Below are 10,218 nucleotides of genomic sequence, written 5' to 3' on the forward strand. Positions count from 1 at the left end.
TCTATCTATCTATCTATCTCAGGTTTATTTTAGAGCAGTTTGGTTGCAATGGAAGAAAGGTATGTAGCTGTTTTGGTTATTGTCTATAGAAATAGAACTGTATGAAAGTATAAAGATATCACTTAAGAAAATATGTAGGGAAAAGAAAGAAAGAGAAAATATATGAGTACATAGTAGAGATGAAAGTTAGCACCATCCACAGATCCAAGATGACTTGATTGTTGCCATTTTAGATGTTTGTTGGTCAAAGTGATGGTTACAATCATGATCCATCAGGGGTGGGGGAAGCCCATGAAACAAAGAGGGTTCATACATGGGTTCAATGGGTTCATACATGTTTTGGTTCAGGTGGGAATGCCCTGGTACCTCCGCTGGAGGGGAGTTCTATGCTGTCTGATGTTAACACTGTGAATCACATGCACTCCTCTGGTGGGAGGCCCCAGAAATGAGTCTGGGGCACATCGGGGTTGGTGGTGATCACAGACTCCATCTCTCCCATAACTTAAGGGGATCTTGAGCAGTGATATGAGTATGAGCACTTGCTTTCTCTCCCACAGTTTGCCAGAGAATTTTTGTCTGGATGCATTAACCAGATCTCAGCACTGACAGGTCTGGAATCAGCACCTTCCTGTCACAAATTCCTCCCTTCTGTGCTTATCTCAAGTTCCTGCTGTGGTGGCTTATCTTACAGCATGTTCTGTCTGTGGCCTTGACAGCGTTTGAGAGAGGCAGCTGTCTGCTTTAACTCTTTACAGGGTGTCAAAAACTTCCAAATGTTATTCCAGCTCTCCTGGGATAAAGTACTCGCAGGAACAGGATTGTGCTATTTCTCATTACTGCTTTGCACTTATCAGCCCTCCTTCACCATGGATATGGTTAGCTCTTGTTTGGGTTTTGAATGTTTGCATTTAACTGATGTGGTTTTTTATCACAGACCATGTTGGTGCGAAGGGCTGTGTGACAAAAGCTTATAAAGTACTTTAAATGTTTAAAATAATTTCTAATACAAGTATCTGACTTAAAGCTTATTACATGCAGACTACCTTCTGCATGTTTTCCTTCCGCATGTTTTCCTTCAAATTAAAATTTAATTCACTAAGCTAGAATTTATTCAAGGCTGGTGTATTTCTGATGATCTGCCTACTGATGCATCTCTTTCACATGTGAAGGACAGGCAACATAGTCTGAGCACAGTAGGAGTTGAATTTAAGGCTTTAAAGTAAAAAAATGCCCTGGTTTTGTTTGTGTTTTGTTTTTTGATTTTTTTTAACCTTTTTATTTATTTTTTTTACCTTGTGAAAATTTAACACTGGCATTCTAGTTCCCGATTATTAATTAAAAATACCAATTTCTGCCTAAAATATTGTGAGAGCTTGGGGCTTAATGCCCAGATTATGCAGATTTTCCAAGTACTTAGAGACATGAAGTTTGTAGCACATGGCTGTAGTGTGAAGTAAAGCTGTAGTGAGCAAGCCTTTCACAGCTTGAGGGCTTTCATTCCTCACTGTTGGAAACTGATCACATTTTAGTTGAGAAGACACAACCATGTGATCATGGTGCTTTTGAAGCAATTAGGAAAGGTGGCTGTTATGACTTTTCTAATACCAATTTTTTTAAGGGAGGCAGTGAGGAAAGCCCTGCTGGTTAAAATCATGTGGTGATGCTTGCATTCAGTCTTGAGTAGTGGAGAACAGGATTTGGCTTTTCTAATTTGCTTAGCATCTCTCCGTTCATGGCACGTACACAATTGAAGGAGCACCCAAGTTGCTGAAGAAGGAAACAGCAAAGTGAACCAGCTTGTCAGATGACAGATCTGTTTTGTTTCCTTCAGGCACGTGGAAATCCTCAGCCTTAGGCACGCACCACTTAGTGGATGTAACTCTTTACTGCTTATGAACAAGAAGTTTGTGTACATATTACATTTTTCCAGGCTTCTAATAGATGAACACAGAAAGCTTGTTCTCCCCACACCTCTTAATTTTCTTAAGAGTCAGGAGTAGAAACATCTTCCTAGTTCTAGCTACTGTTGTTTTCAGCAATGTTTTCTTATTATAAAATGGATGTGTAAGTTGTAGCTTGAGACTGAGATTGTAGGATTTTAAATGCACTGTGCAACTGCTCACTTCAGCAGGTCTGCATCTCTATACCACTACATTTCTGCAACTGCTGTCACCAGAGAAGCAGATTGTGAGATCTGTGCAGACTAGTGGTTGAAAATAGAACAGCTTTGTTTGTATCCTCCAAAACTGAGGAAAAGGATGTAGTCTGTGTACCAAACCAAAAAGGCACGGAGAGAATGCACTTGAGTTGCAAGTGATTTTCCACATCTTCTTGCAATAACAACGCTTCCTACTTGTCTTCATCAACTTTCTGATGATTTATGCTGAATTCTGTTCTTTTCCATTGAAGACCAGCTTTAATTTCAGGGCAGGAAATAACAATGTGTAGCAAATCAAAATTACTGAATGGTCCAATGATTGCTTTAAATGTCTGTATCACTGGTTCTATGTCAATTCCCCATCTTTTATTTTTGTTCACTTGAATAGGGTTGAATTTTCTTTCAGTGGAATAATACATCAGTTAAGAATTTGTGTGATACGCCCATTGAAAGAAAGGTATGAATTAACTTCGGTAAACTGAATTTTAGCATTTTCAAACACTGTGGATCATTGAGGAGATGATCTACCATGTAAGTGTTCCAATGGGAGATGTCTTCTACTAATCCTATTTTTCTATTCCTTAATGCAGTTTTGATTTTGTGCCTTTTTCTTCTTCCATTCTAGAACCTTTAGAAAACTTGCTATGCCTTTCTAATCTTGGAAGGAATTTAGCTGGAAGAGGTTTTTACAATATTGAGGAGAGAAAGAGCAGTGGCATGTCTCCTCTAAAATGGTAACTGGGTTCTCAACTTGGTAGGTTATACCAGAAGTGGACCAGACTGTTCTAACCTCATTGTCTAAAGATAACTAGCACTATGTGCATTTGGCTGGTCCACTCGAGGAATATTTACTCTTTTTTCCATCAACCATTGTATTTTCAAGGTCAAACTGGAGGGATGAGGAAGCAAACTGCAGTTTTCTTAAAAGTTGTTGTGTTTTTTAAGCTGTCAGTAAATTATCTGCTATGCTCAGAGATAAACTGTGCTGTTTGATGAAACCTAAAGAGCTCATCCTTGCCTTTGTTCTCTTTCTCCAAATTCTCCACCTTTTAGAGCCTAAGTGCTTCATTCACTAGATTATTAGGCTGTAGATTGCATTTGAGATCTCAGTATGTAAGTGGTGTCTAGGATGCTTGGAATGTGCATCATGGTGTGTCTGACAGAGGAATTTGGTAAAATTGGAGGAGAGTGAAGAGTAAAAAATGCCATAAAATTTTTACATGTAAAATTGATGTCAGAAACAAGTCTCAGGACTTGTTGAGACATTGTTGAGGAAGCAGAGACTTAGTTGGGAATTGGGTGTGGGTGGGGTTTTTTTTTTTAGTTGTTTCTTACCATTTGAATATGTAGGAGAATGGATATCTGTACAGACAGCTTATCTTATTGGTATTGTAGCATTTGCTCCCGCACTTCTCTCTGTGCAGTCCTTATTCTGGTCAGTTTACTTTTAGTTAACTGTCTCTGCCCTTTCCTTCTTCCTTTTGTCTCCAGGGTGTCAGTGGAGAGGTGCTCTCCACCACAAAATTTCTTTTCTGAAAAGTTTGTTTGATGGGTTTGTTTTGTTTTTCTGCCTGTAACCACTGAAGAGGGATATGGAGTTCCATGGAGCATGTGGCCCCCCCTGTGAATAAAGGCATCTTTCCCTAAACTTTGTCTGTGTACCCAGAACTTATTTATGGACAAAATAAGCCAGAACTCATTTATGGACAAAAGCCCAACTGAACTGTGGCAAAGAAACTTGGAAGTGAGTTTATTTGCATCTTTCTATCTCTGCATGTTCATACTTAATTACGCCTGTATATAATACAAGTACAGTATTTAGATGTTAGAGCATCTGGAGTCCATACAGTATAAATGGATAAGTACATGGATCCTGTATCCTCGTATTCTTGAGGGTTATTTTATTTATGATGTTACAGCATTTTCCATGAAGCTACAGGGATGTGTCACACATCCACATCAGTGATATCAAGCTGCTGGCATTAGTGCATTTAGATTAGATACACATTTGGGCCACTGTGGATGCTAATGAGCTGCTGTGGACTGTAGGATACATGTCTTGCATGATCTGCCAAAGAGGTTGGCAGTTATTTTTAAGTGCCATCAGTGCTAACAATAAATCTAGAGATGAGAGGTGGAAATCCTTGTTCCAGGTTTTTCTTAGTGCCAAGGTTTGTCTCCCAATTCCTCACTTCAAAGAGTCATCTAATAATCTGTTGTTCCACTTTAATGTTTCAAATTTTTATGACTGTTAAGGGTTGGACTGGACTGTAATAATTTTATTCACAAGTAGCAGCACCACATCCACTATTTATACTAACATATATTATTGCCATTAATGCTATTTTTAAAGAACATATGGTTTAAAGTTTACAAAATTGAACTCTAACCAGTAATGTCCTTCTCTGCTATAAGGCTGTAAGAAATGCCTCATAAGTTATAAAGTAATCCAAGAAATGGAATTGTGTTGCAAGAGTAGACCTTGTGGGATCTTTTTCCTAAAAAAATTCAGAGACAATTCTGTCAGGCTCTGAGAATTTATCCATCACAGTTCATTAATACTACCAAACCCTATTTTTAGCATTTCCATAGAGTTAAGAAGTGAACATATCCATCTGGGCTGCAGAAAAAGAAACTTCCTCTAAGCATGTTTTTGCTTCCAAAGCAGAAAAATCCTGTCTCAGTGGGACAAGTGGAGCCTGCCTGTGCTGTTGGCAGCATTTTAGAGGGAAATGTTGCTGATGAAGCTAAAAATCTCTGTGGATAGTTGTAAAACCTTCACTGTAAAATAAAAGGGAGTCTCTCTTGCAAAACTACCATACAATTAAAAAAGCTTTTTAAAGAATGAAGAGGTCCTTTTCTATAGTAAATAAAAATACTATAGTAAAAGCTGCTTATCTATTTTTTCAAGTTGATGCTTTGCGTCGAAACACTGCCCTGCCCCACTGCATCCAAAAAGGGAACTAGGAGCAAAAGAGAGACAAAGAATAAAATGGAAGCTGGAGGAAGGATGTGAGTCACATGAAAAAGATGAACGAGGATGAAATGTTGCAAGGTGTTAGCTTTCAAAAAGCTGTATTTTGAACACTAACTGCTTCATCTCAAAGCTAAGTAGAGCACTCAACGACATCACAAAAATATCTGATGAATAAGAAAAAGGTGATGGAAAATGTGCATAATTCCACTCCTTTCTTATCCTCTATGTTTGCATTTAATCCTCGTGCAGAGGGTTTACTACTCTGCCAAGAAAAAGCATTGCCCTTGACTGCTTTTCAAAAACAGCAAAAAGGAATGGCTTATTTAGTGTTACATCCAGGTACACCCCATCTTCCTTCTGTGCTGCAGGATCTTCTGGCTGATCTGTTCCATCACTGGCCAGTTTGAAAAAGGCTTTATTTATTACCTGTAAGGAAAAACATATGAGTAACTCTGGAGTCATCAGAGCACAATCATGATGGGACAAATGAGAGTCTGAGTAAATGATGAAGCACATTGTACTCCATAGATGTTTAAAAAAGATGTTGGAGTACTTGTCCATAATGTGTAAAAGCTGTGTAACTGCTTTTACACTGGGCTGGTCTGTAATCCTGTTACCCTTGTGTCATGGTTTAACCCCAGCCAGCAGCTAGGTACCACACAGCTGCTCGCTCATTCCTCCCATGGCTTGCCAACAACTAAAACTCTGTGTTACCAGCATTATTCTCCTACTGAATCCAAAACATACACTGTATGTAATACTCAGTCCCTAATAAGCATATCCCCAACATGGCTCTGACTGCTTAGTTCTAGGTAAATTTATTCTGTTTAGGAGGCTGAAATTGTACCGGAAACTTTTTTTTTTTTTTTTAATGCCAGTGATATGTACTGTACCTTTCCAAGTGTTAGGCTGGCATTGCTTATCTTACTGAAGTCTGCTCCCTTCCCCAGCAGTGCAGGCAGTTCCATATCTGCAAGAAGCTCCTGTAGATCACAGCTGTCTTCTAGTGTTAATGCTGGCAGTGTTAATTTAATTTCTCTGCAGAGAGAGGGAGAGAGAGAGGCAAGTGAGTGCGTGTTCACTGCGAAAGCATCATGGTTGGGCAGTCCTGGGGAATGGGCATGTGAAAACAACTGCAACAAGTGCTTGGTGTGGGCACAAACAGAGTGGGTGCCTGTTACTGTTTCCAAGTGTGAACTCACCCAGACTTCACGCAGGGTCTACTGCTAAACCCGAGATCATCCCACTTAATGGGTGGAATGCTCGTTTTCTTGAAATGCCCCCAGATAAAAAGCTGATCCCACCAAAGTGGAGCTCCTTTGAAGTGAGTCCCCTGGCTGTGCAGGGGTTTCTCTTTGTGCAGGGCAGTAAAGCCTCTCTGGCAGAATCTGAGCCCAGGTGAGGGGCAGGCCCGTGTGGCTCACCCCATCCCATCCATCCCTTCTATGGGAGGGTGCACATGCCCCTTCCCTACCTTGGGGACAGCCGCTGGAGCCAGGCTGAGGACTGCCACGGCAGCTGGGACTCCAGGCGCTCCAGGTCGCTGCCGTTGATGGGCTGCAGCAGCACCAGCAGCGCCGTCTGGCTGATGGGGACTTCCATAATGGAAAAAGTGCCACTGGCATCAGTCTTGTACTTGAATGTCCCCATGATAGACAACATAGGGACCAAGACCTTTGTGTTTGAATCCACCCAGAACTCCTGAGGCTCTTTGAGTGGGAAGGCTTGCTTAACATTCACTGAAAAACAGATCAAGAAAGGAGAAATTGATTCTTCTCTTCCCTCCTCCCCTCTGCCCCTTAGCTGGTTGTTTTAAGAACACACTGTGCCTTAGAGAAGGACTGCTTGTATAAAATCACATTTAGCTACTGAAGTCATATGTCTCCTCTTTTAATCTGCCTTCTGGTGGCATTGAGATCACAGCATGGAGATCGTGACCATCAGGACTGTGACTAAAGCTGCTGTGTTTCTGTTGGCTTTGTGGCCTTTCCTGGGGATAGGAAAGTCTCTGCTTCCTTGGTTGCCTGCTTCCTCCCAGGCTGCCACACAGTCCCCAGGGGCTCACAGGCCTGTGCAGAGGGTCTGCTTGGTTTCCTCTCTGTCCCTCGAGTACAGTGATGTTTGGAAGCACATCCATCAGGGCCAGCCCTTGCTGCAGGAGCACTCTTAGGCAGCCAGGAGGGCTCAGGAGAGGGAAGGCAGCACAAGCTCTGCCTGAGGTCTCACCTTTCACCATCTCACAAACCAAAGCAATGGGGAAAACTGTAAGCATAACACTGCAAGTGTTGGTTGAGCCAAAGAGGTTAAAAAGGACATACTCAAACACTTCCTAGACCTTAGAATCACTTTCTTTCCCAGTTCACAACTATGAGAGGCCTTGCTCTCACCTTGCACTACTTCTGTGCAGCTTTGCATTTCAACATGTTATCTTCTCACTGCCACAGATCAATGCTGCTGCCCAGCTGGGCAGATAATCCTCTTCAGCATTAAAGAAACTACTGCCCTCAGTGAAACTTGCACCTGGTGTTCTGCATTGAATTCTAAATGGCAGGCCCAGCTTGGCAGCCAGTCTACAAATAGGAAGAAAACTGTGCAAGTGAACAATGCTTGAGACCACTGGAACATTTTGCTGTAGTTTTCTACAGATTTCTGTCATTTTATCAATGCTATGGCTGTTAATAGCATCTCAGAGCTTATGTAATGTGTTTCAGAGAAAAAAAATGTACTTTTTCCTTTCTCCAGCTATAGGGACAGACATGGAGCATGACAGCATCAGCTGGTGTGGATGCCCCTTCACAACCAAATGGCAAACCAAATGCTAAAGTCATCTTCTGTGTTTATGAGAAGATAATTGCTTGTGCAATTCATTTGCTCTTGAGCCAATTTTGTCCATCCCATGTGTGGGGACTGTAACATTTAAAATGCACCTTCTGAGAGAGAAGGTAGTAGACCTGACCCAGTGAAGCAGACCCTTGGACGTGTGTTTCTAAGGTTATACAAATTACAAGTTTCCAATACAGAAGAAGAGGAAAAAATGGTTCTTCTAAAGAAAAACTGCTTTTGTGACCATTCCCAAGTGTGTAACATAATTACTTTTGTAGTATCATATCTATGGTAGATCTTACAATGAAGAGAAAGATGAGAGAATGACAGCACCCATGAAAGGCAAAGAAAACCTGACATCCAGTTTTGAGGTGGGAAGATGGAGGCATATAAAGGTTTCCTGGGCACCACAACTCCACCTTTAGCAGTAGAGGCCCACTCAGGAACTTGGGGCTCACATCAAGTGTTCTGAAATACATTCTCAAGTAGCAAGCTGTCTGAAGTGTGCAGTCTTTGATATTGCATTCAGTCACAAGGATCTAGGAAAGCAGCTACCCTCAGAAGAGAAGGCTTGGTCATAGTGCAGGGGATTTCTGGGACAGCAGCATGGAATGACCCTAAGCAATGAAGGAATTGCCTTATTCTAGGTTTGTATAAGTTGCCCTGTTTCCCTAACTGATGATGTTCAGTTGCTTTCTGAGCCAGATGTCACCTCCAGAATTCTGTGTTTAATAGCCACAAGAGGAGTCATGTCCCTTGTATCTTTTACCCTTTTTTGTATCTGTACCTCTGCCCTGCTACCCCCAGCTCCTTTGGCTTCAAAGCCACACCCTGATCAATCTTGCCGGAGGCCCCTCATGACTTTTAGCTCCTTTGCAGCCAGAAATGCTGCACAAGTCTTTCTCAGGCACCTTTCCACACCTTTCCTGGACGAGAAAAATTTCTCGGAGGCCATCTGCCTCCTCCTCACTCCCCGTTGCCCTTGCTGGCTCATGGCAGAGTGCAGGCAGGATCCCTGGCACAGTGGTGGGGAGCAGAGGTCCAGCCTTTCATCTGAGCCCTTCCCTTTCCCCACTGGCCAGGTGTGACCTCGCTTCCTCCCCAGAAGCAGGGATGTTGCCCATCCTTCCCTAAGGCTGTTCCCAAAAGGAGCAGTGCTGCCTCATACCTGCCAAGCGGACGTCCACCGCAAACAGCAGCTCGGCGGATGGGTCCATGTCTGCCAGAAAGCCCTTGCTCTGGCCCTCGCTTTTGGCCTCCACAAAGGCATTTATTTGTTTTGCTGCCTTGCCTGGATTTGCAAAGTCAACAGCTCGGGCGTAGAACGCATCAGCACTGGGGAGCAAGTGCTCCATGAACAGCTGGAAGAGGGCTATGCCAGGGGCAGAGAACAGGCTCAGTGTCTTGGAAAAGAGCAGCTCCTCGTCCCCGCTCTTCACAAGCCTTTCGATCGTCCTCAGGCTGGAAAGGAAATTGCTTCCCACTGCCGTGGAAGTGCAGTCAGGGTTTCCAGAGGGGGGAACAAATCCCAGCAAACCCTGCAAATCAAGTGCTGTCTGGTTTGAGGCCCCCAGGTAGAATGACACCAAGGAGCTGTAGAGGCTGGTTGGGGACAGGAGCACGTTTTGGCCCCTCTGTGCTTTCTGCAGCGCGCTGTAAAACCGCATGCCCAGGACAACTACCAAGTCGCTCAGGTAGCTCCGTTCCTCCTTCCCCCAGGTGCTGAGGCTTGGGGCTTCCAACTTGTCATTCATGCCATCTTCATATTCAGGAGTGGTTTGGGACTCAATGGAGACAGGGACAATAGTCTTTCCCTCCTGAACCAATTTTTCCAGCTTGTCACAGTCACTCTCATTGAAAGAAAACAAATTGAAAGGGTGGACGTAGACCCGGTCACAAGTCACCACAGTAAGGCAAGCCAGCAAGCAGAGAAAATCTGCTACCACATTCATGTTGGAAAATTGCCTCCACCGTGTCTGCTGAAAGAAAAAATTAGGAGGAAAGGAGACTGGTCAGTCTGTTTCAAGTACAGTTTCTCTTCATCAGAGGGTGAGATGCCAGTGCTGTGTTGAAGTTACAAAGGTGGGAATTTCAGTATTTAGTGGTGTTTGGTCTGACTCTGCCCCCAAAAAGCCCCGGGTGAGACAGACACCAGTTGCAATGGCAGCAGATGGGAAATGGTAAGCACTCCATTACCCACTGCACTACCCTAAGGATTTTTCATGGGAATGGTTGTGGATGCTGGTTATGCCTGCAAACT

The 10,218-nt window shown here is 43.0% G+C and overlaps 1 protein-coding gene across 1 annotated transcript; it reads right to left on the reverse strand.

The window, feature by feature from the left end:
• Nucleotides 1-5,264: 5,264 nt before the first annotated feature.
• AGT (angiotensinogen) lies at nucleotides 5,265-9,992 on the reverse strand. The gene is made up of 4 exons (XM_041468643.1): nucleotides 9,127-9,992; nucleotides 6,610-6,874; nucleotides 6,029-6,173; nucleotides 5,265-5,561 (listed from the first exon to the last, which is right to left on the reverse strand). Exons 1-4 carry the CDS (start codon nucleotides 9,908-9,910, stop codon nucleotides 5,370-5,372), a joined length of 1,386 nt encoding a protein of 461 aa, XP_041324577.1. The 5' UTR covers nucleotides 9,911-9,992; the 3' UTR covers nucleotides 5,265-5,369.
• Between the last annotated feature and the right edge of the window lie 226 nt (nucleotides 9,993-10,218).

Source organism: Pyrgilauda ruficollis, unplaced genomic scaffold (assembly GCF_017590135.1).
Source record: "Pyrgilauda ruficollis isolate IOZ18807 unplaced genomic scaffold, ASM1759013v1 scaffold101, whole genome shotgun sequence".
NCBI lineage: Eukaryota > Metazoa > Chordata > Aves > Passeriformes > Passeridae > Pyrgilauda > Pyrgilauda ruficollis.